The sequence below is a fragment of the Amblyraja radiata genome, chromosome 14, assembly GCF_010909765.2.
Source record: "Amblyraja radiata isolate CabotCenter1 chromosome 14, sAmbRad1.1.pri, whole genome shotgun sequence".
NCBI classification, from domain to species: domain Eukaryota; kingdom Metazoa; phylum Chordata; class Chondrichthyes; order Rajiformes; family Rajidae; genus Amblyraja; species Amblyraja radiata.
In genome coordinates, this window is record NC_045969.1 from 12196751 (window position 1) to 12223459 (window position 26709).

Here is a 26709-nt window from a genome sequence, read left to right on the forward strand (position 1 = left end):
TTAACGCCGCTAACTTTAAGAGCTCTATCTAACTGTCTTGAAAGCATCCAGAGAACCAGCCTCCATTGCCCTCCGAGGCAGAGAATTCCACAGATTCACAACTCTCTGTGAAAAAGATTTTCCTAATCTCCGTTCTAAATGGCTTACCACTTATTTTTAAACTATGGCCCCTGGTTCTGAACTCCCCCAACATTGGGAACATGTTTCCTGCCTCTAGCGTGTCCAAACCCAAACCCAAACTCCAGAGTATACAAGCTCAGCACTCCATTCTCTCAGCATATGACAGTCCCGCCATCCCGGGAATTAACCTCGTGAACCTCCGCTGCACTCCCTCAATAGCAAGAATGTCCTTCTTCAAGTTTGGAGACCAAAACTGCACACAATACTCCAGGTGTGGTCTCACTAGGGCTCTGTACAACTGCAGGGGGACCTCTTTGCTCCTATACTCAACTCCTCGTGTTCTGAAGGTCAACATGCCATTCACTTTCTTCACTGCCTACTGTACCTACATGCTTACTTTCAGTGACTGATGAACAAGGACCCCCAGATCCTGTTGTACTTCCCCTTTTCCCAACTTGACACCATTTAGATAATAATCTACCTTCCTGTTTTTGTCACCAAAGTGGATAACCTCACATTTATCCACATTAAACTGCATCTGCCATACATCTGCCCACTACCCCAACCTGTCCAAGTCACCCTGCATCCTCATAGCAATCACTTCACAGTTCACACTGCCACCAGCTTTGTGTCATCTGCAAATTTGCTAATGTTACTTTTAATCCCTTCATCCAAATCATTAATATATTGGAAATAACTACGGTCCCAGCACCGAGCATTGCGGTACCCCACTAGTCACTGCCTGCCATTCTGAAAGGCACCCGTTAATTCCTACCCTTTGTTTCCTGTCTGCCAACCACTTCTTTATCCATGTCAGCACTCTACCCCCAATACCATGTGCCCTAATTTTGCCCAATAATCTCCTATGTGGGACCTTATCAAATGCTTTCTGAAAATCCAGGTACACTATATCCACTGGCTCTCCCTTGTCCATTATCCTGGTTACATCCTCAAAAAATGTCAGAAGATTAGTCAAGCATGATTTCCCCTTCATAAATCCATGCCGACGCAGACCGATCCTGCTGCTATCCAAATGTGCGCCTCTAAACACACAAATGTCAATGCATAATAGTAAAATCAATCCATGTTAAACAAATGTTCTGAGTGTATCATTCGTTTTCAAACTTTGAGACATAGGAAACACTCCTGCATATTCTTCCATGAATACACACAGGCAAGTGCAGTTTACCCAAATACATGACCTTCCACTTTCCGACCAAAAACAGATTAAAATAGGTTATTACGTTCAATCCCTACCTCTACCCAGGCCCAAGCAACTTGATGTTCTTCCCAAGATATAGACACAAAAAGCTGGAGTAACTCAGTGGGTCAGGCAGCATCTCTGGAGAAAAGGAATAGGTGACGTTTCGGGTCAAGACCCTTCTTTAGACCTTCTGAAGATGGGCCTAGACCCGAAACGTCACCCATTCTTTTTCTCCAGAGATGCTGCCCGACCTGCTGAGTTACTCCAGCTTTTTGTGTCTATCTTCAGCTAAAACCAGCATCTGCAGTTCCTTCCTACACACCTGACGTTCATCCATCCACATCAACTTGTATGGGACCCTGCACCATTGGCAAGGGAAGGTGATCAAGGAAGACCACCCAAACATCCAGAACAACGTCAAAGAAAATCAGAGCAGACCCACCCACAGTAACATTCTTCACAGATGCTGCTTCACTGATGTTGCCCGACCCTCTGAATATCTCTGCATTTATTGCTTTTACGACCAACAGACACAAACCAGTCCATTCCCTGGATCTACCACTATATAACTATATTGGAATAAATAAATTATTGGTGACCTAAGAGTGATACCTTCCATTAAACCTTATGAATGCAGCTTAATTTAGAACAGGATCAGCATCTGGCAAAAAGTTACACCCCGCTCTGTTCATGCCAAAAGACAGAAATGTTGACATTTGAAACAAAAACCCTACCTTGACAAGAATCAGCTGAGCATCAAAGGACAAGGTCAGCACTTCCAATCTTACAGCCAAGCCCAACAGAAGCTATTTATGTGCATTAAATATTGTCGACAATCTCATACATTTTCACACATCCTTAGTTTCATTACACAGTTGTCACCATTATCCCCCTCCCTCCCCTCCACTGCATTGTTAACTTCTGCTGTTGCAAGTGAGCAGGGTATCTTACTGAAACATCTAGCTGAGAGGCAAAAACTCACCAGGTTCCCCAAGGCTGCTTTGTTGAGTGCACCGAGCCAAGCTTTCTGCCACTGGCGGTTCCAACTCTCCAGGGAGAGAAGCCAGCATAGGAGAGGGGCTGCCCCTTCGAAAGGGTCACTCGGAGGAGAACCTGCAGACGTCCTTGCCCCCAACCCAAACTTACTTCTAATCCTCTCCCAGGAAATCCCTGTCACACAACGAAACCCATACAGCGCCAGGGTGAGGACTGAGGCCAGGAACACAGCGACAAGTCCAAACCACCTCAACACGTTCAAGAGACCAGACTCCATCCCAGAGCCCAAATCAGACATGACTACAGTTCAACTCGCCAAGCTGGTCCCAGATAGAGAGCAGGAAACACAGTGGGCTGTATATATATATATATATATTCTAAATAATCACTGCATATTTTAAAAATCCATTAATTGCAAATAATTTCCTATATGATATTTCCTAATATATTTAAAAATAGAGCACATTTCCAAACTTATGGAAATCAGCAGGAAGCATGGAAGACTGTTAATTCGTTGAGAAATGTTGCTCTTTTAAGCCTGTGTCTCCTCGGGTTCTCCATGGCCCCAGAGATGAGCAAAGGCCCAAGTCCGACTCAATCCCCGGCCTCACTGGGCGACCATCGCCGCCGCCTCCTCCTCCTTCCCACCACCCACTCTAACACTGCACTACGCCCAGCCACTGGGTCAGAAAGCAAAGCCGCCACCGCTCCCACTCCGGGCACCGACTGAGCCGCAGCGCCGGGAAATAGCTCAACCCCGCCTCCCACAACCTTCTTAAAGAGGCACTGTCTGGAGACCAGGTGGGGCCCAGCATATCTCACATTATGTGTGAACCTTTCACCCCATCCGCCGTCGCATGCAGCACACATACCGAATTCCACCCCTTGCTGCTTCCGCAGAGACGGTTCCCACCCTGATTCACTCATTGATTAGTACCGTGAGTGTCAGAGGTTATGGGGAGAAGGTAGGAGAATAATAATAATAATAATAATAATAAATACTTTATTGATCCCCTCAGGGAAATTCAGATGTCCAGAAGCTCCCAACCAACAAACCCACAGATTCAAAACGAACGCAGACAGAAAATACATAGAATACAATGTGGATACTACCTGAGAGCAATAAATACTTAAAAAGACTAAAAATTAACAGTTAAAAATTAGTAATTGCAAAATGCATCCCCCTACAGCCTAGCGGTCCGAATTATAAAATCTAATGGCTGCAGGGGTGAAGGATCTCCTGAACCGCTCCGTTCTACAGGGCAGGGAGAGGAGCCGGTTGTTGTTCCGAGTGCTCTTTTGACTCTCCAGAATTATATGGAGGGGATGCCCGGGGTTTTTCAGGATGACCTGCACCTTGTGCCTCATACGCCTCTCAAGCACCTCCATCCCAGAGTCTACTCTCCCCTCCAGCACTGAGCTAGCTCGATTAACCAGTTTGACCAGCTTTCTATTGTTTTTTGCACTAATGCTGTTGCCCCAGCAGACAACAGCGTAGAAAATAACGCTTGCAACCACTGTGTTGTAAAACATGTGCAGCATATCCTTACACACATTGAAGAATGGGGTTGGGAAGAGATAAATCACCCATGATTGCATGGCGGAGTAGACCTGATCTGCTCTTATCACTTATCCCTTCCCACCCAAACCAACCCCTCCCCAGGTACTTTCCCCTGCAACCACAGAGGATACAATATCAATCCCTATATCTCCTCCCTTGACTCCATGACATCTATTATATCCATTGTTCTCTGTGCAGACTCCTATATATCGGCGAGACCAAGCTGGGCGATCGTTTCGCTGAACACCCAGGCTTAGTCCACCTTGGTCTACGCAATTTGCTGGTTGCCAAACATTTTAACTCCCCTTCCCATGCTGATTTTTCTGTCCTGGACCTACTCCATTGTCAGAGTGAAGTCTCACACAAATTGGAGGACGGCACCTAAAATTTCGCTTGGGGCATCTTACAACCCAGCGGTATGAATATTGATTTCTCTCATTTTGTGTAACCCTTGCGTCCATTCCCCACCCTAATTCAGGGTCTGCTTCGCTTTCCACAAAAGATGGTGAGTGCTTCCAGCACTATTATGTAGAAATCATGTACTTCAAGAGAACTTGCTGTGCCCAATTTCACCTTTGTTTTCTACATTGAAACAGTGATCTTACTTCAAGAAATACATAGGACAATGCAACACAGGAACAGGCCCTTTGGCCCACAATATCTGTGCCAAACATGGTGCCAATATCATCTGTAATCTACCTGTGCATGATTCATATCCCTCCATTCTCTGCATGTCCATATGCCTATCCAAAAGCCCCTTAAATGCTATTATTATATGTCTCAACCACCAACCTGGCAGCATTTACCACCCTCTGTGTAAAAACGTTGCCCTCACACCATTCAACTTTGCCCCTCTCACCTTAAAGTTATGCCCTCTAGTATTTGAGGACTTTGTGCTTTAAAGGAGAAAAGATCGGTGGGGAGTGGAGACATTTAAGAAGGAAATTCTGGAGATTAGGTTCAAACCAGCAGAAGGATAGTCGGCAATGATGCATGGTCTGAAGAAGGGCCTCATCCCGTAACGTCACCCATTCCTTCTCTCCAGAGATGCTGCCTGTTCCGCTGAGTTACTCCAGCTTTTTGTGTCTATCTTTAGAATAGATAACATATTGTCACATTATCAATGAAAACGTTTGGTGAGCGGTGGATGGCACAGGGTCTGTACTCGCTGGAGATTGAGGGAGGATCTCATTGGAACTTATCGAATAGTGAGAGGCCTGGATAGAGTGCATGTGGAGAGAATGCTTCCACTCGTGGAAGAGTCTAGGACCAAAGGGCACAGCTTCAGAATAAAATGGTGTACCTTTAGAAAGGAGATGAGGAGGAAGTTCTTTAGTCAAAGGGTGTTCAATCTGCGGAATCCATTGCCACAGATTGCTGTGGAGTCAATTGGGTATATTTAAAGAGGAAATTGATTGATTCTTAAATAGTAAGGGGTGGTGTCAAAGGGTGAAGGCAGGAGAATGGGGTTGAGAGGAAAAGATGGATCTGCCATAATTGCATGGCAGTGTAAGCTCAATGGATGGATAGCCTAATTCTGCTTTGATAACTTATGAACTTATAAACATATGAAAATTATTTAACCAAGTTCAAGTTTGCGTTTATTGTCACTTAACCAATTAAGATAGTGAAACTTGAGTTACCATACAGCCATGCTAAGTGAAAAGCAACAATACACACAGCCACATAAAATAAAATTTAACATAAACATCCACCACAGTGGAATCAACATTCCTCACTGTGATGGAAGGCAATAAAGTTCAGTCATCTTTGTTCACCCATCGTGGTCGAGGCCTTTGAACCTTCCACAGTTCACCGCTGCTAACAATCCGATGTCCAAGCCCTCGCGTCGGGATGATGGAAACTCCGGCGTCGGGACGGATCGGAACACTCTGCGGCATGGAGCTCCCGAGACAGCCACTTCTTACCGGAGACCGCGACTTCACGGTGTTATGCCCCTGTCCCACTTAGGAAACCTGAACGGAAACCTCTGGAGACTTTGCGCCCCACCCAAGGTTTCCGTGCGGTTCCCGGAGGTTTTTGTCAGTCTCCCTACCTGCTTCCACTACCTGCAACCTCCGGCAACCACCTGCAACCTCCGGGAACTGCACTGAAACCTTGGGGGGGGGGGGGGTGCCAAGTGTCCAGAGGTTTCCGTTCAGGTTTCCTAAGTGGGACAGGGGCATAAAAGTCCATAGGCCCCTCAGTCAGAACGCTTTCTCTGGTGACTAGGCAAAGGAGCGGCCACTACGCTCCGCGGACCTGTCAGAAGAGTATAATATGGATGAGTATCGATATTAAGATTGATGTCAAGAAGTAACAGAAGAAATTACGTTTAAATGGTTTTGCTTGGTCAAAAATGGAAAGAAGAAAAACATTAAAGTTGCAGACAAGGACTTTCATCAAATTATTGAATATTTCATGTTCATAAATGATAGGAGCAGAATTAGGGCATTCGGCCCATCAAGTCAGGGTTGTCAGGAGTTATGAGGAGAAGGTAGGAAAATGGGATTAGGAGGGATAGATAGATCAGCCATGATTGAATGGCGGAGTAGACTTGATGGGCTGAATGACCTAATTCTGCTCCTATTACTGATGACCTTGAGTCTACTCTGCCATTCAATCATGGCTGATCTATCTTCCCCTCTCAACCCCATTCTCATGCCTTCTCCCCATAACCCCAGGCATGCATACTAATCAATCGCATTATTGACAGAAATTAACTTAATGTCATGAACCGAAGGATTCAAGAAACATCTTTCTCTGCTACCTGAAAATTCATCAGAGATCTTAGGTTAAAATACAAAGTACAAGCTATACCTTAAGCAAATGCTTGGTGTGGATTGATAGCTACATTCTGCTATAGGATATTCATTTGGCTGAAGTCCATGACATTCATAAATAATTCCTAAATCAAGAAAAGTTGAGCAGCAATTCACTGCTGCATATTATGTAATTAAGATCAGTGTTTGCTAGTCCAAACCATATCTGTGCATACTGTGCCAAGTTTGAATGTATAATGTATTTCACATTGGTAATTCTGTAGCTCATTAGTCATTTGTCTCTTATTGAAAAGATAGCAATATCCATCATTCTGGCAAATTTTGTTAACCATGTACTATTAACTTTAACTTTTAACTTTGTTGTTCACAAAAAAGCTCAGTTCAGTTCAGTTTAAGTTATTGTCACGTGTACCGAGGTACAGTGAAATGCTTTTGTTGCATGCTATCCAGTTAGCGGAAAGATAATATGATTGCAATCAAGTCCAATTTTACACGGCCATCATAGAGTCTGTTCTCACCTTCTTCATCATGGTCTGGTTTGGCTCAGTCACCAAGCACGACACCTGGAGGCTGCAGCAAATCGTCCGATCAGCAGAGAAGGTTATTGGCTGCAACCTTCCCACCATTGACGAACTGTGCACTGCAAGGGCCAGGAAGCGAGCGGGCAAGATCATCTCTGACCCCTCTCACCCTCGCCACAAACTCTTTGAATCACTTCCCTCTGGAAGGTGACTCCAGATTGTCTAAGCTGCCACAGCCAGACATAAAAACAGTTTTTATCCACGAGTAGTTGCTCTACTCAACAGCCAAAAATCGGTAGCCTCCCTTTGATCTGGTATTTTGTTTGTTCACATGCTTGATCAATGGCGTTTTATCAATAATGTTTTATTATTATTAATGTTTAGTGTTTTCTGAGTCATTCGTAACTGTCACTGTATGTCATGTGGTTACTTGTGGGTGGAGCACCAAGGCAAATTCCTTGCATATGAATACTTGGCCAATAAACTTACTTACTTACTTACTTTACAGTGTATGATACATGATAAGGGAATACAGATACATGATAAGGGAATAGCATTTAAATGTTGCTGTTGGAATAGAGCTTTAAGAGTGTGGAGTGATTGTAATATGTGATAGTAGATCTGCTTCTGTGGCTAGCATGCAAATAGTCACCTGGGTTGGGCGCCATCTTGGAAGAATTTCCTTTTCCCACCTGTTCAAATGAATCTCTTTAAATTGTTCCATCAAATTCAGTTTCATATCTTAAAGGTATCATTTGAGCACTCTGCTATCTTAAAACACACTGCAAGTTCTCTCTAGGTTATGAACACCCGACTTATGAACAACCCAAGTTGGAAAGGGTGTAAAGTAGATTTACGAGGATGTTGCCAGGTTTTGAGGACCAAATCTAAAGGGACAGGTTGAGCCTAGGACTATTCCTTGGAGCACAGGAGGGTGAGGAATGTACTTATAGAGGTCTATAAGATCATGAAAGAAAGAGATAGGGTAAATGCACAAATTCATTTACCCAGAGTGGGGGAATCAAGAACCAGAGGACATGGGTATAAGGTGAGCGGGGAAAGATTTAATAGGAACTTGAAGGGCGACATTTTTTACACAAAGGCTGTAAGTATATAGATTGAGTTGACAGAGGAGGTACTTGTGGCAGGTACTACCACATAATTCAAAAAACATTTGGTTAGGTACATGGATAGGGAGGGATATGGGCCAAAAACAGGCAGGCGGGACTAGTGCTTGTTGGTTGGTGTGGGCAAGTTGGGCTGTAGGACCTGTTTTCACACTGTCCGACTCCATGCCTCTATAGGAACGAATGTTTGGAAGACTGGCGGGACGGATGTGGCAGTTGCTGTGAGGCTGAAGGCATCTTCTGCCATGTGGGGACTCGTTTTGCTGCTCGGGTGCAAGTTGAGATCACGAACACGTACTATCTCTGTAGCATGAATGAAACAAACCAGTCCTTTATGGTTCTTTATGTAGTCTCTATGGAATAACTACATACATTGCTGAGTATGGACAATAGTTTTCCTGTAATGCAGCACAGTGATGCAACTGGTGCACTGGCAGCCTCACAGCACCAGAGACTCGGGTACATCCTGACTTTGGATGCTGTCTGTGTGGAGTTTGCACGTTCTCACTGTGACCAAGTGGATTTCCTCCGTTTGCCTCCCACATCCCAAAGACTCTATAAATTCCTCTCTGTTGTGTAGGGAGAGTATGCGAAAGTCAGATACCATTGAACTAGTGTGGATGGACAATCAATGGTCAGCGTGGACTATTGGTCAGCGTGGACTATTGGTCAGCGTGGACTATTGGTCAGCGTGGACTATTGGTGAGCCTACGAGCCCTGTTCGCATGCTGTATTCTTGATTAAAATGGGTGTCAATGGTTATGAGACGAAGGTAGGAAAATGGGATAAGGAGGCAGTGATCAGCCATGATTGAATGGCAGAATAGTCTCAATGGGCCAAATGGCCTAATTCTACTCCTATAACTAGTGAGCTTGTTTATCTTTCAATCAAACAATATCATTGCATTTTGCAGAGAAATTTGAATAGGTGAGAGAATCACATTTATTGTTTAAATATATTGCTGGACTGCTGCATATACAACCTACATTCTGTTTAGGTTATGAGGCCGTTCTCAGGATTGGGAGCCCTGTCATAAACCAAGGTGTTGCCTATATATAAAAAACAATTGTTTGTGGTTGACTCAGTTATTGAAAGTAATTTTGCATACTTTGTTCTAGTGCATCAAAAATAACCCTGTGTTCACAAAGATGCACAATCTGTCTCACTTTTCTTTATTAAGAACTACTCCCATTGCTCAGGAAGAACACAAAATGTTGGAGTAACTCAGCGAGTCCTATCCTTGTTCTCCAGCGATGCTGCCTGGCCCACTGAGTTGCTTCATCATTTGATTAGTACTGGTGTCAGGGGTTATGTAGCGAAGACAGGAGAATGGGATTGAGAGAGAAAAATAGATCAGCCATGATTGAATGGCGTTGTAGACTTGATGGGCCAAGTGACCTAATTCAATTTATGAACATGAATTTGTCTGTCCTTGGTAAACCAGCATGTGTAGTTCCTTGTTTCAACTCTTTTGCTCCATAGTGTTCTGAGATATGGCCCTGCCCTGCTGAATATTCCCAGTATATTTTGCTTTGTTTATTACGGATTACAGTTTACGATATCTTTGGTTTACGTCGTCACAGGCCTCGCCTTACTAGCAGCACATTGGCTGAGGCGGTTGTCCATAAATGCTCGGGGGGGCGACGACGACGCAAATCCGTAGACGTTTCGCATTCATATTTTTGTCCTAGTCGGGATGCTGTAGTTCACTGCCCATTCACTGCTCCCGCCCCGCCCGCGGTGACGTCACCGAGTCGAATGTTTACAATGTAGCGGAAACTGACCGCGTTCTAATCCATTGTTAAATGGTTACATTGTTGCCCCGGGATTCCACCCGTGTCATTACCAGCAATTGCAACCTGGTGAAGGACGGAGACCTTGGCTGGCCGGTGCGAGAATGAACTGTAGATCTCAGACCCTGGAGCTGACGGTGGAAGCCAGGCAAATCGAGGAGACGGTGCTGGCTGTCCTCCACACCGTACTTCTGCACAGGAGCTCGGGGAAATTTCACTACAAGAAGGAAGGCACCTACTCAATCGGCACCGTGGGCACCGAAGATGTCGACTGCGATTTCGTCGATTGCACCTACGTGAGGGTATCGTCGGACGAGCTGGACCGCACGTTGCGCCGGTCCGTAGGCGAGTTTAAGGTGTGCTTCGACTTGGCTTTTTTTAAAATATGAAAAGTGGAGGGGGGGGGTGGGGATATAAACACGGCTTCGCTATCAATTTACGGTTTGTTGTTGTACTTGTTTAAATCAAAGTAATTCGATTGTTTGTAACAGGCGGCATTCTTTTCATAACGCACGGAAGGCCTATCATTACCACACATGGTTCCGGTCCCACTTAAAGAGAAAAAAAGCACAACACTGCGAATCTAAGATCTCAATTCAGTGTATTATTAGGCAGTGAACTACAAGTTAAAACCCCGAGGTTCCCTCGGGCCAGTGGACGACATGAACGTTAAAGTGCCGCTGGAGCAAGAGTAAGGGATTTGAATGTTTCTTCCGAAAGATAGCACTTCCGGCCCCATTAGATTGTGGTATCCATCCAGATTATGTTCATCTCAGTCTATTACGAACCATAACACATGACCCTTTGAATCGGATACAAGAATGGCACCATTTAAGATTGATACAAAGCCAGTTAAAGTAATTTCAGAGGAGGCCAGACTTTGGCCTGCCATCCTTCAGGTTTGTCCCCCCCTCCCCCTAATCAATCCGAGGAAGGGTCCCGACCCGATTCCCGTGTTTTCCAGAATGCTGCCTGGCCCGCTGAGTTACTCCAACACTTTGCGTCTTCTAAAGTAATTTCAAAACGGGGTGAATAGGAAGTATTAGTTACTCCCCTTTAAAGCGGTCCCTAGTTAGAATGGGACATATTGGTTGGTCCCTTTTGTTACCCTTTTAATAGTGGAATGTCAGGTGCAGACTGGTGTTTATCTGCCTCAACAAGAATGGAACAAGGAGCCGTGTCAGTAACTTGCATTAAATGTCATTTGCCAATTCATTTCCTTGTGCTTTCCGCTCATGCGCGGTAAAAGCAAAGTACTCCACAAATAGGCTTGGTTTCACAGGCGTTGTTTACAATTAAGCATCCAAGTGCCTGTTTACTTTCTTCGGGAGGTGCCCTAGTGAGTTTAGTTTATTGTCACGTGTACCGAGGCACAGTGCTATCCAGTCAGTGGAAAGATAATACATGATTACAATTGGGAAGCCAGTAAAGTCCAAGCAGTACTGGGCAGAATGTTGCACTGTTAGAGGTGCCCTTTCTTTTGAACAAAATGTTACATCGGCCTCCTTGAAATGGATATAAGCCACCCCACAACAAACTTTGGTTTTGAGGGGAACAAATGGGTTTTGAGGGGTATATTCCTGGTTTCCCTGCCTGTATTTATCTTTCAATCAAAATAACACCAAAAAACTAGTCTGATGATCACTGCAACATTACTGCTCATGGAACTTTATTGTGTGTGAATGGGCTGCCTGCTGCCTTTTCTACTTTAAAATGTTAACTCAAAAAGTACCTTATTGGCCATAAAGCACGAGGGGATAACCGTAGCCTTGAAAAACAATGAATAAATCCAAACCTTACAGAGAGTAAAGTCAGAGGAGAGGCGGTCTGATTCTGTTAACCTAAAACAATAATTGTGCACATATCCTAATGAATCATTTCATAGAACATAGGACAGTACAGCACAGTATGGCCCTTCGGTCTACAATCTCAGTTGAACATGATGGCCAAGATAAACTTAAATCTCCTGCCTGCACATGTTTCATATCCCTCCATGGCCTGCATACCAAATTGCATATCTGAAAGTGGTCACCTCGATGCAGCGGTTTGACTGCCTGACCGTGGGAGTAGAAGCAAGGAAGGGATAAGATTTTTTTTACCTTCCATCACAGTGAGGATGTGCCTGGAGGAGAGTCATTGTGATGGATGGTTAAGTTTATGTAATTGTGTGTTTTGTTTGCTTTTTGTTGTGACTGTATGGTAATGATCACATTTTTTTTGAATCACAAATAAATTCAATTCAATTCAAGCCTCTTAAACTCCACTATCATCTGACTCCACCCACCATCCCTGGCGGTGCATTCCAGGCACCCACCACCGTCTTATATAAAAACAACTATTGTCCTGTACACCTCCATTTAACTTTGCTCCTTAGTTGTGCCCTCTTGTATTCATTAACATTTCCACCCTGAGACAATGGCCCGGGCTGTCTACCTTAACTCTGCCTCTCATAATTCTTCATACTTCTATCAGGTCTCCTCTCAATCTCTGACACCCATTGAAAACTATCCAAGTCTGTCCAACCTCTCCTTTTAGCTAATACCTTCTAAGCCAGTCAGTATTCTGGTAAACATCTTCCACAACCTCTCCAATCCTCCTCATCCTTCCTGTATCGGCCTCTACAGAGATCTGCAGACCCACAAGTAATGGACAGTCATACTCGTTCCGAGTGACTGCCGATGATGATAAATGGGGTGACCAGGACTGTGTGCAATACTCCAAATGCAGCCTAATTAAAATCCTATAAAGCAGCATCTTGACTTCCTGACTCTTATACTCAATGTCCTGAACAACGAAGCATACCATATGCCTTATTTACCACTCGATCTACTTATGTTTCCACTCTCGGGGAGGTATGGGCATGGACCCCCAAGATCCCTCTGTACATTCATGCTGTTAATTTTGTTGCTATTAATTGCATACCATTGCTAATTGGGAGAATGATCTCGAGATGATTTCTTTCCATACCCTCTGTCACATCAAATGGTGAAACTCCTAAGATTTGGATGGAAATTCGGAACACAAGAGTAATCAAATTTGGGATAAGCTATGCTAATGTGGTTTGGAATTAACCTAAACATTGAATTTGGGTTTTAAAACAAAAAGACACAACGTGTAACCAGCATCTGGTTTCTTGAATTTGGGATGTTGTGCAATAAGATTTCAAACAAATAATTGGGATTTGCCAAAGGACACAAACTGCTGGAGTAACTCAGTAAGTCACGCAACTTCTCTGGAGAACATGGATAATGATGTTTCGGGATTTGGCTGAAGAAGGGTATTTTTCTGTCTCAACCTAAAATGTCGCCCATGCATGTTCTCCTGAGATGCTGCCTGACCTGCTGAGTTACTCCAGCTCATTTTGTTCTTTTGTGTATTAACCAGCATCTGCAGTTCCTTGTTTCTGATAATTGGGATTTGTTGATATTCTTTGGATGATGAAACCTACCAACATTCTTACTTGTGCAATATTTTTTTTCCCTTTGACTCTAGGATGCTCTTCGCAACTCTGGCAGTGATGGGAGCGGTCAGATTTCCCTGGAATTCTACCAGAAGAAGAAGTCACGGTGGCCGTTCTCCGATGAGTGTATCCCATGGGAGATGTGGGCCTTCAAACTCAATGTGGTGAACTTGGCCAATGAGCAGGAGCGGCAGATCTGCAGGGAGAAGGTGGGTGAGAAGCTGGGTGAGAAGATCATCAACATCATCGAGGTGATGAACAGACACGAGTACTTGCCCAAAATGCCCACGCAGTCGGAGGTGGACAATGTCTTTGACACAAGTCTGAGAGACGTACAACCCTACCTGTACAAAATTACCTACCAGATCACTGATTCTCTGGGAACATCTGTCAGTACCACCATGAGGAGGTTAATCAAAGATACCCTGGCTTTATAACCTGGCAAGAAATCATCAAGAAAAATCCTGTCGCAGTTTTTAATTGACGTCCTTCCCCCTAGCCGTCAGCTTCTGGTGTTTTATTTCCTTGAGACAACTTGGGGTTGTCTGTCCATTTTAAAATGAGCCACAGTGTGCAATACCGTGCAAAATTTCATGTTTTCGAGGCCCAGCAGAAAGGTGGTTTATATATATATTTATTTTATTAAATGATCAAAGATGGTCGGAAAAATGTTTTAAGTTACCGGAAACGGCTCTGGAAAGGAGACGCATCCACTATTGAGACTGTTAACCATTGAGATTTTCCCCTTCTCTGGAAAGGATATTGTATATAGACACGGAAATGGTCAGCGATTTCTGCATTGCCATACAGAGAAAGTAGCCTATTCATTCACTAGATAGCCATTAAGCGGCGTCTTCTGGCAACTATGAAACTATCCCCTGGCATTACTTTTCACCTCATGGAGAAAATGTAACGGGGAGATAGGAGGAGCAGCAGCAAGGAAAAGATAGAAATCATAATTGTATTTAAAGTAAAAGTCAGGATGTGGTATTCTGAAGTTGAGTTCAGAAATAATGTTTTAATTTTCTTATGGTATAATCTTCTATGATAAAAATGAATAAACAGAAAATCCATTTGGATTATTTATTTACTTGGGTGGTTAAATGATGCAGGATGGTGGGTCCATTGGCTCAGCTGTGTTGACAGTACACGGGTCTATTGCCATTTGTCTCTGCAGCAATAGTTTGCACACATTTAATCTCGCGCAAACAAAATTGGGGGAAGGGATGTGGGGAAGGTGGAATTCGGAGAGAGAATGCTAAACCATAATCAACACCACTGATGATTGGACCTGTTTTTGGTGGGACGGTTCAGTCACTCTCCATGTTATTCTCTGGAAGGCTTTGTGCTTGTCCTGTGTTAAGTTCAAACTTATTTTGCATTATATACAGATAATGTACTTATTAAATGACTCGGTGCTGAGAATAGTTGGAAAAACCTACCTTACTATGATCATCAATGAAAACAAGCTCATTTTTTAATCATACTCGGGTTTCAGAGTGCATCGAAGCTTGGAGCCGTCGATAAACTGATTTTCTCCTTGCTTGGTTTAGGCAGTACCCATTCACTAGTCCAGAGATATGGTCTTCATCAATGACGATAATATTTTGGGCTCAGCATTTTTGGGAAGAACTGCTGGAGCACACCTAGTTGACACTGACCAGTCCATACAATGGAAAGTCACTGATACAGAGATAGGCCCTCTTCCCCTCAGTTAAATGGAGATCCAGTTAACATCTAGTCCACCATGCCCAACTAACGAGGTAGGTTGGTTGATGTCTGAGATCCTTAGACTTTACATTACTGTATTTGGAGAAGTTGGTATTTCTATTGGCAAGCACGTCATCTTTAAGCCACATTGACTCCAAAGATACCTCTGCTACCTCTAACCCAAGTGTAGTCACTAGTTCATCACTAGGCAGTTTGCAAACATGGGGGTGCCATAGGCAATGGAAACCATCAATAAACTGAGAGTGACCAGCTATTAACTTGCATACCATTAAACTTTGATCTCCACATCTCTTGATAAAACCAACAGTTTAATGTCTCGTTGGAGCTGATGTGGGAAGTTGTCAAACCTTGGAGACGAGTGAATATTCTTGTACATATCCTCCAATTCTGACTTTTCCAACACAACTGCAGGCTATACTCAGATATAAATTGCCCACCTTTGGTTATGAGCTAGCCTATGTTGACTTCAACAGCTGATTTCAACTGCTTTGCAACTAAGCGTGCTACTGTTGGGCTAATGGGCACAGAGGAGTAAAAAAGCTCCACCTTTAAACGTTATCCTCGCAACTGTTACTGCACAGCAGGGGATTGTTGATGAGCAGGCTGCTGTGATGCCTTGTTTAAATAACCAGAAAAGCTTATTGGCTCTTGTGTGAGCATGCAGATGTTATTGAATCATAATAACACCAGAATGTGTCAGTGCCTTCAGAGATGAAATGAAGGAAAAGGTGGGAGCAGAATGGGAATGTATGCCTGAATTGCAATTTTTAACAAATAAAGATAAATTCTTCTTGCAGAAGTGAACAATTTCACCAATGCAGACATGTGCATGAGACAAACTATGTTAACTGTATGATTTTACTTTTAATGTGATGCCAGCCTTCAGGTGGCACATTGTTAAGTAGAAAGGACACGCTATTTGAGATGTATAACCAGGATTTGTATAGCACAGCAATAATACTAACTCTAATAGGAGTTACTCAAATTTGGTCATTAAAGATATTTCCGAGTATTTAAGAATATGTAATTTTTCTTTTGTGGAAACTCAAAACATCAGTTGTGTACCAAATAGATAAGACCGTTTATAGGCACAAAATACTGGAGTAACTCAGCGGGACAGCAGCATCTCTGGAGAGAAGGAATGGGTGATGTTATGAGTTGAGACCCTTCAGACTGAGTGTCAGGGGAGAGGGAGACACAGAGATAAGGAAGGGTAAGGTGTGAAAGTGAGACAAAGAGATGAAGTTCAAGGAAAATGTAGAATAGATCATTGTTAGGTCGGAGAAAGTTGCCAGGATTAGAGGGTGTGAGCTATAGGGATAGTTTGAGTAGGCTGGGTCTCTATGCCTTGGATCGCAGGAGGATGAGGGGTGATCTTATGGAGATGAACAAAATCATGAGAGGAATAGATTGCGTAGATGCACAAAGTTTTGTTTTATTTGAGCTTTTTCTCTTCCCGTTTCATACTAAATATTTGCTGGATAACCAGGCAACCTCCAAATCCACATATTGGTGGCTATTACTTAAGAACGAGGCTTTGCAAAACTATATCAGCAAACCTCTTTGAGAACAAGGAGGGAATGGCATCAGAGCTGGCTTCATTTTCCATCATCAAGGAATTATACATTGATCACCTCAATCTGGGACCAAATGATAAATGGCCATAGCTGTGCTCTGGAGGTACTAGATATCTGGCTATGTTACACCAAAAACATACATGAGCTTAAAGAAATAGCTAAGGGGAACTTCACTGTGGGATTGTTCAGAACAAATGGTGAACCAGAATAACACTTGAGGTTAAATATGTATACATTACAATAGATAATGGGGGAAAAGGAAAATGGTTTTAGAATGGCACTCCTCACACCGACTGCAAAAGAAACTTGATAGATTTACTCTGATTGTGATTATTTTAATGGAGGGAGGAGACATAGCTGATTGAGAAAACTAACGCAGTGCATCACATCATGGGAATCTTACAAAAACCTGATCTTTAAAATTTCCTCTTTAAAAGCAAAGTGCATGAGATTACAATAAATCAAAACCTATTAAGTAAGGAAACAATTCATTTATTACCATCTTGTTATAAATGTATTACACAAAAGACATTGAAGTTAAGTGGTTAATTCGAGAGCAGAACAGTCAAAGCCTAAAGCTATTGGTTAATCTTTGGTGTCTGTGTGAGCCAACTACTGCATGACAATGTACAATCGTTTTGAAAATAGTGCTTCATAATAACCACACCTCATTTACCAATTAAAAAAAAAACAACTTCAATTTAAATGTATAAACTTTCACATCCAGGACGAATGAATCCAGGACAAACTGGAAAAAATGTCCAATCAAACTAACAGACTTTGAGCTTTGTACAGTTTTACACCATGCCTAAATAGACCAATAAAACTAAATATCAGACTCTTTTACATACTTTGTCAGACTTCGCAAGTACCCTTGGGTTGACCTCATTAATATATAAATTTATAAAGTAAAACAATACCATCACTAATATTTATGAAAGGGTTCAAACAAGTTTACTTTAAATGAAGTCAACATGTTTTGAGAGAGCAAGGTAACACAGATCAAAGTGACCTCAAGTTTAAAATACATTCTACATGATCAGTAGTATATTCCAACAGTACATTTTGCAAATAGACACTGGCATGTAATGCAATTATTGTAAATACAATTTGACATGCAAAAAATCTTCTCAATCTAGTTATATTTAAAAAAGTAATAAATTCACCAATAAAAGCCTGGTAAAATATTGACTGCAAATGGATTTAACAAAGGATATTCTGCAACAAGAATGTTTAAAGTATATTTTCTTTATTGTCAGGAATCTATAACAACAGAGCTCTTTCTTTATTTATTCCCCTCACTCTTGAAAATTTGCCTCCAAATTTCACAGCAGCCTTGCCCATATGGTCAATCTTCTTTAGTGATTTTAAATTGATGTACGATGATTATCCCCAAACAGTGCTAAAGAAGAAGAAATGTGGTTGACTTGTCTCACCCAGCCTGAGTGCAATGATCAGATCAGATCACTGGTGGAAGGGTGTCAACCCGAAACATCACCCATTCCGTCTCTCCAGAGATGCCTTCCTGTCCCGAGTTACTCCAGCATTTTGTGTCTATCTGAGCAAAGGCTAAATAAAATCGGCAACATGTTCAAAACAGTAATGATTCCAAGAGGATGGATGATTTCTATCAGATCTTTAACTTGGTTTGAATCAGGAGTTTAGAAACCTGGTGTAAATTCTTAGTCTTACAGTGGCTGCTCTAAAGTCCTTGTGAATAGTATATGTGGATGCCAATATTCACTGAACCTGCAATGTCGCTTGCATACGCATACAATACACAGAAGCAAAAACAGATGAAATGCACTCAGCAAACTAAATACTCAGCCCCCTGAAAAAAATGATCAAGTCTATGACCATGCTAACATTCCTTGCATTTGCCACCAAATTGCATTTATACAAACTCCTAGAATTACAGGAGGTAGAACAGTATGAAATTATGATCTAATGAAGGGTCCACCTGTAACATCAATCTATCTTACTCTGCCAGATGTTGACTATCATGCTGTGCATTGCCATAATTTCCAATTAATTTTTTTAATCCATATTTCCATGTTTATACATATCAAAAACTTTTTGTAAAGTTTATAACCTGTTAGGTAACCGATAACTTATAAATCCCTTCTGAATAATTTCAGTTCTGAACAGTGATTTACTCCCACCATAATTGTTCCCTTCCAGGTTGCAGTAGAACACTCTTTAGAGTACAGAATTAAAATATTAACATTTTAAACAAATAACCACAAACAATTTTTTTTTTTTTTTAAATAGTTTTATGCCTGATGAGAATATATCCTTCAATTTTGTAAGGAATGAAAGTCCAGGATCCCAAAATCCACCTAATTCAAAGATGAATTTTAGTTTTGATTTTAAAATGTTTAGTGTTCAAAGAGGAAAGAGGGCTACAGCTGCCCTTAAACGTCAATGCTCTTCAAGTACAACCGTAACTTTATTAAAAATGTGAAAATATGAACTAAAACACAAATCAACAAACTGCAGTTATAATAAAAATGCCCTGTGCCTCTACACAGGAGCATAATTAGCAGCTTCAACGCACATTCTCGACCAATCCTCACTACATATACCAATTCCTGTCTGAAGATGTGCATAATCAACATTTCATCATTTACATCAATTATTTGTAGTTAAGTAGTAGGTAGTGCTAACTTGGAAAATCTATACATAACTTTTTAAAAATGGACATGGGAATGAATAGAGTTCAGGAAGGAAATGAGTTAACCAAATATTTGCTGAAAACCAGATGTCTCCATGTAATGCAGCAGAAAGAATGTGAAGAGAAACTCAAAAGGCACCTGACCATGAGCTAGCCTTGTTTATGTTTACAAGCAATGACACTGACAAACTTGGCAACTGCCCAATCTCCAGATATGGTGCAGGATCAAAGTAAAATAAAAATCACAATGAGACATTTGTTTCTTCTTTAACATCCTCTCTTTACATAGTTTTGTATATTAGCTTGCGTTTACTTCGATTCAAATCAAATGTACACATATAAGGGTTTTTTCTGTCATGCAGGCTATCTAGTAAATACTTCAATAAATGCGTTTAGTTTCTGACCTTACACTTCTCAACAATTGGAAAATGAATGCAAATGGAGAAAATGGCATAACCATTGCTTCAGAATTGGGTGTTTTCAGATAAGAAAAAAGACACAAAACTCTCTGTGTTATTTATTGGAAAGGCAATTAGCTAAGCTAGTTGATTTTGTTACATCCCAGTTAAGAAAATTTAAACCTATACTGACAAGAATATGTTGCAATGCTATTGCTTAGGACTTCAATATCAGTTACCTTGGGGTTGCTATAACACATAAACATGTGACATGTAGCACAGATAGATCATGTATTTGTAGATGCGATCGCTGGGCAAATTCAAAACTTTGCTCTGCACCTAATAATTTCATTGAAAATGTCAATTACTACCACACATGAAGATGGAAAAATAAACTCATTTGAAAAATATGTCCTGTTTAGATTAGGCTAGAAGTGTGTGGACAAATTCACAAACAGAGACTTCACAACATTGGAAACTTGGCAATTGTCTTGAGAATGGGTTTCAAGATTTGAGAAACATCCTTATGTCCAAGACAATATTAAGCTGCTTTGAGAGGAACATCAATAAAACCGACAAACAGCTCCAGATTCTCCTATCTTACACTTTCACCCTGTTGTAATAGAACTGCATAAATAACAGCATCTTTCTCAATGATCTGCTTTCAACACAAATCATTTAAAGAACACATTTAACCCTTTCCTAACAGGGAAAATTAAAATCCAACGACTTCTTCAGAAAAATAAAATTAAGCTATCATGGTTATTTGAAAGATAAACATTAATCATAAAAATAAACAAATCACTGCGCAATAATGAAATCTAAATCTAAAATGTTGTACTTACAATAGTAATTCTGAAAAATATCTATTAAAAAATCTTAAGTACTATAGGTCCCAAAATTAACAATAACATTGTTACCGCACAAACAGTATAATTTCATAAAGAACATAGTAAAGTACAAATGCTGCAATACATTCATTAATTTTCTGGAAATTAAAACTGTATATTAAACCTGTATTGTACTCTCTGTGATGCCTATTTTCAGGCACTTGGTTATTAATCACCCATCTATTTGCAATGAATCAGTCAAGTTTAATTATTGAAAGTCATTCCACTGTTTGTCAAATGTGTTCACAAAGAAATTCGCAAGCAGTCAGTTTCAGCACTAAGCACTCATACCTCAGTTACAGCGAATTTAGTGCCATCTATTGGGTCATAGTACATTGTAATATGTCATAACACCAGTACGGCAATTTTCTTGAGTGCAAATTTACAGATAATAGGTACGGACACTGCATAAAACTAAGGATTGGGTTAAGACTAACCTAATTTTCACGTAGGAACCTGGCTGATATACTTTTCATTGCAGGCCTTGAAAAGGTGGGGAAAAAAGTTCAAATTTATCTCAATGCCATGTCGAGACACACTTTATCATGCCCCCCTTCCATCCATAATCCAATTATTTTCAGTTCGATCCACTAAGAGAGTGAAATGTTCAGAAAGGAAATTTGTCCATAAAGTCCAAAGGAGGGAGCTCTTAAAGATAGCTGAGTCAGGGGATATGGGGCGAAGGCAGGAACAGGGTACTGATTGTGGATGATCAGCCATGATCACATTGAATGGCGGTGCTGGCTCGAAGGGCCGATTGGCCTATTCCTGCACCTATTGTCTGTTGTTATATATACATGTTTATGTGTGGCATCGCAAATGTTGGGTAATAAACAAGTTGTGAAAGAGCTAAACAACTTTTGCCTCCAGGGATGCTGTCTGACCCACTGAATTCCTCCAGCAGTTGTGTTTTGCTTCACATTCCAGCATCTGCAGTACCCTGTCAACTTGAATACATTCACATTTCCAAAGAAGAGTTATACTTAAAGCTGTAATGTCGTACAGAAATGAACAAATATAGATGTTATACGTTATTACGTATAATCTAGAAATACAAAACTTAGCTTGCCCAAAAGAATCCCCAGTATTCTATACTGTGAAATAGTTTTGGGTGCATCATCCTAAGCATTACTAAAACCCGGATAGAACAAGCATGGCAATGGTGTAGGAAGGAATGGCAGATATGGTTTAAACCAGAGATAGTCACAAAATGCTGGAGTAAATCAGTGGAACAGGCAGTATCTCTAGAGAGAAGGAATGGGAGACGTTAATGGGTCGAGACCCTTCAAACTGAAAGTGACGGGAAAGGAAAACGAGAGATATAGAACAATTGAATGAAAGATATGCAAAAAAGTAACAATGATAAAGGAAACAGACCATTGTTAGCTGTTTTCTAGGTGAGAACAAAAAGCTGGTGTGGACATTGGTGGTAGAGGGATGGAGAGAGAGGGGATACAGGGGTTACTTGAAGTTAGAGAAATCAATATCACACCCCTGGGTTGTAAGCTGCCCAAGCGAAATATGAGATGCTGTTGGATCAGGGAGACAGAAGATTGATTTGTTTGATTGCAACAGATAACCTCAGCCACGCAGAGGGAGAAGAGGAGGGAAGAGACTGCAGCCCTAAGATTTTTGCCTCCACCACAGTGAGGAGGTGCTTGGAGGATACACTGTGGTGGATGTTAATTTGTGTTTAGTGTTGTTTATTATTGTATGTATGCCTGCAGGCACGAAATTTCGTTCAGACCGTAAGATTTGAATGACAATAAAGGAATTCAATTCAATTCAATTCAATTCAATTTAGAAAACATCAATTCTGAAAACAAAACAGATCCCGAGTTCAAAAAAGATTGTCAAGTGCACCACAGAAGCTTTAATATTGAATTTAAATATTAAAAAAATAACTACAACCCTACTTGCTTTTTCAGCTGGACTTATCAGATTCCATGGGAGTGTTTCATACAATATGGGTGGGGTTTTTTAAATGACAATTCTTAGATATCAACATCACTAAAGTTGAAAACATAGCCATTATTTAATTGCTGTTTTTAAGGGGTTGGACAGGCTAGATGCAGGAAGATTGTTCCCGATGTTGGGGAAGTCCAGAACAAGGGGTCACAGTTTAAGGATAAGGGGGAAATCTTTTAGGACCAAGATAAGAAAAAAAAAATTCACACAGTGGTGAAACTCTGGAATTCTCTGCCACAGAAGGTAGTTGAGGCCAGTTCATTGGCTATATTTAAGAGGGAGTTAGATGTGGCCCTTGTGGCTAAAGGGATCAGAGGATATGGTGAGAAGGCAGGTACAGGATACTGAATTGGATGATCAGCCATGATCGAAGGGCCGAATGGCCTATTCCTGCACCTGTTTTCTATGTTTGTAAGAGCTTCCAGTATGCAAGTTGGCTGCAGACTTAATCCATTACAACACTTGGGAAGTATTATGTTGGCTACAAAGTATTTTTAGAATTCCATGCTTTGGAAAGGTGCAATTGAACATAATAATTTTCAGACAATGGAAATTTGGGAAAAGTGTGTGATTTTAAGCTCTTTTAAGACCATTTTAGCAAAGTGCTTGAAAATCATCTGCCATGATTATTACCAGATGTCTCACCTTTCCTCACAGCAAGGTGGAACATCAGCCAAGATCTTAATTCAAATAAAACGTGCAGTTATTTTAAGCTTTGCCATTCACAACTGAGCTAGATTTTTTACTCTACAGCCTGGAAAGTTATAGATTCCTTGTGCAACATATTAAGTTTTATAAATATAAATTAAGATTACGAATTAATGTTTATTACAACTTATGCCTTTTGGTCTGTTGAGTTCATGTCATGGCAGCACAGTGGCACAGCAGTAGAGTTGCTGCTTCACAGTGCCAAAGACCCTGATTTGATCCTGACTACGGATTCTTTCTCTATGGCGTTTGTACCTTCACCCTGTGACCGTGTGGATTTTCTCTGGGTGCTCCGGTTTCCTCACACATTCCAAAGTGCAGGTTTGTAGGTTAGTTGGTCTCTGTAAATTGCCCCTAGCGTGTAGGATAGAACTGGTATACGGGTGATCGAGGTCGGCGTGTTCTCGGTGGGCTGCAGGGCCCATTTCCACGCTGTATCTCTAAACTTAGCCAGCTCCAGGCAACACAAAGTAATCAGACTGATTTCCCCTCTTATTTACCTATAACTCAATATTACAACTTATGTTCAGTCTAGCTATATAGGATGTTCTCCTTTTGGAAGTAACTACACGATTTGAAATTCCATCAGTACTGATTACAAACAGAAGTTGCAAGAATCTGACACCAGCAAAATTAAACAAAGACTTGCTATTTACAAAAACAAGACAAACACTTCTCAGATGCTTCATCTAATATTTCTCTTCAACATTAAATCCATATTAGGCTCCTGAAATCCAGACATGCAGTCTTAGGAGACTCCTTAATTTAATTGCAGCTGGTTTTAAGGACTGTGAAACTACTTTTGAAAATTCTGATGTTATCAATATATAAATGATAAATTACTGACAATGTGATTAATGAAATAGTACATACTGGAATTAGTTATAAATTATAAATGACTGATTCTTGATTAAAAAATGGTGTATTTTGGAAGTAGAATATTTTTTTAAAGTATAAAATGTTTCAACATCATTCCCTGTCATATATTTCCCAACAAAGTTTAAGGATCCATATACAAAATACTGCAGATGCTGGAAAGCGTAAGTAGAAACTGCTGGAACTTCTCAGGTCAGATCACATCTGGTGAGATGGTTAACATTTCATTTAGAATTTTGAAATATTTGAAAATTAATACATTTTAGTTGTAGAGGAAGGGAGAAGGGATGGAGAGAACAACAAAGGTCCCTGATAGGGTGGAGATCAGGAGACAGTCAATGACTCAAGTGACGGTGCTGACTGAAAGAAGGTGCTTTGTCTCGTGAAACCATGTCTGCAGGATTTAAATGGGAGGAGACGAGTGAAAAATGGCGACAAGGAAGAGACAAGTGAAATCTGGATCTGAAATTAATGGAGGATTTAATTCATCAATAAAGAATAGAGTGACCGACTGCCCATTACATTCATGTGTTAAAACAATGAAAAGGAATTTCAAATAATTGTCAAAAATGTTGCATATCAACCAAAAATATTATAAATCCAAGGGCAAATTGGGTTAGTGTGGACGGGCAAAAAGTTTGGCATGGACATGTTGGCTGGAGGTCCTGTTTCTATGTTATACTTCTGTAAATTAAAGAAAATGGGTTGTGAAATGTTGGTACAATCTTTTCCCTTAAGCATATCACAGAGGAAAAAAGTGAATTTCCCCAGGACAGTTCTTATTACCTGATCTTGCAAGACCACTATTGATGTTTCATGAATAGTATATTTGGAAATACAAGTTAAAATATTGAATGCATTTCAGAAACTTCTACACTTCTATTCAGCCAAGGTGTGTTGAACTAAGAATGCAAATGCAATTGCGGTCCCATCCCAAACTCTATTTCACCAATGAGTGATGAAAAGTTTTCAGGATTAGTTTTGTGGGCATTCAATGCTGAACCTGTATTTTCCGTCATTTTTGCAATGAATGGAGAGTTTTACTATGCTAAAGTAGTTGATGTACACCAGTTATTACAATTAAGGGGGCAGGAATCCTGTCATACTATGCCGGTTGAAAACCCTTGCATCATTTTATAACTGTACCAAAATCGTTATAAGATATTTCCGTTCATTTGGGTTCTCCCTGGTGAAATGGTCCATATATATCCAGCTATAAGCATCACCAGAAATTACTGGGGGATTATTTACATGTTGTTTGTCTGAGGTTGCTGTATTCCTGTGCTCACATGTTTCCTATATTTCAACAATAAATGGCTACAAACTGAAAGTACTTCATTGATTGCAAAGGACCTTAAGATGCCCAGGCCAATAAAGGTGCTCTAAAAATGCAATTTTCTTTTGCAAATATTGACTGTTTAATTTCACAAATTTCTTTTCTTATTTTTGAACTTCAGCATTTCAGTTCAGCCAATCGAGAGAGCAAGGACAGCCTTTAGTTTTATATAAATGATATCCTGGTCACCGCGGGTAAAATCTGGTCAAAATAATTTTAAAAGTGCAAATGGATTCTACACCACAGTGTAACAAAATATAACGATCAGCTGTAGCATTTACATCAAACTTAACTTCTGGTAATCTACTTGTGTTAATAGTCTTCCCCTTCCATTTCCTTGTGACTCAGTTTCCTTGTATTTTGCCAATATGATCGCTTCGTACTACTTACAGGATATTCTCTGCACACTCCTAAATATAGGCCATTCTTGCTCCTCAGTGTAACATTGCTTTCTTACTTCCTGGATGTGGGCCAAGTCATAAAGGATTAACTAAACTGAAGAGGAAGGCTAGTGCTGAAGGTTAGCAAGAACAATGTATTGATGATGAAAGCATCATTGTCCATAAATAGTTAATGATTTCAGATAGACTTGGCTTTGTTTAGCTGACTGTCATAGACTTTTCTTCAGTTGATTGACAAAATTACATTTTAGAATTAAGAGTAGACCAGTTTTGTTATACGAGTAGCATAATTTAAATTTATAAAAACAATATTTGGCACTAGAATTCCAAACTTAAATGCAAACTGTTAGCAAAGATTATAAGGAATAATATAAAGACTTCTGCTCCTTGTTTACTGTAATAAATGACATCTACTTGGAAATAATGATTTAAAAAATGCTAATTGCTGTTAATTTAATCATTTAATTCTGTTTATAGTACAAAGTTCATTAAATCAAGAATCAAGTTTGAAAAAGTCCAAAGCAGCAAAATATATATTGTCCTTTAAAATATTAATTCAGAGTATATGTGTAGTAGCTACAATGA

General features: G+C 40.7%; 2 protein-coding genes across 2 annotated transcripts in view; one reads left to right on the forward strand and one right to left on the reverse strand.

Moving 5' to 3' along the window:
- c2cd2 (C2 calcium dependent domain containing 2) overlaps positions 1-3085 on the reverse strand; it is a 47358-nt gene extending 44273 nt beyond the window's left edge. Inside the window, exon 1 of the mRNA XM_033032535.1 lies at positions 2307-3085. Coding sequence (XP_032888426.1) covers positions 2307-2618 — 312 coding nt within the window. The 5' untranslated portion in view covers positions 2619-3085. The remainder of the gene's footprint in view (positions 1-2306) is intronic.
- A 6914-nt stretch (positions 3086-9999) lies between these two features.
- atg101 (autophagy related 101) lies at positions 10000-16308 on the forward strand. Its single transcript, XM_033032536.1, has 2 exons — positions 10000-10461; positions 13598-16308. The coding sequence occupies exons 1-2, from the start codon at positions 10210-10212 to the stop codon at positions 14000-14002; spliced, it is 657 nt and encodes a 218-aa protein (XP_032888427.1). The 5' UTR covers positions 10000-10209; the 3' UTR covers positions 14003-16308.
- Positions 16309-26709: the final 10401 nt, after the last annotated feature.

Coding starts and splice junctions, on each gene's coding strand:
- atg101 (XM_033032536.1), top strand. CDS start 10,210: ATGAACTGTAGATCTCAGACCCTGGAGCTGACGGTGGAAGCCAGGCAA. Junction 10,462..13,597: donor GGTCCGTAGGCGAGTTTAAG/GTGTGCTTCGAC, acceptor CTTTGACTCTAG/GATGCTCTTCGCAACTCTGG.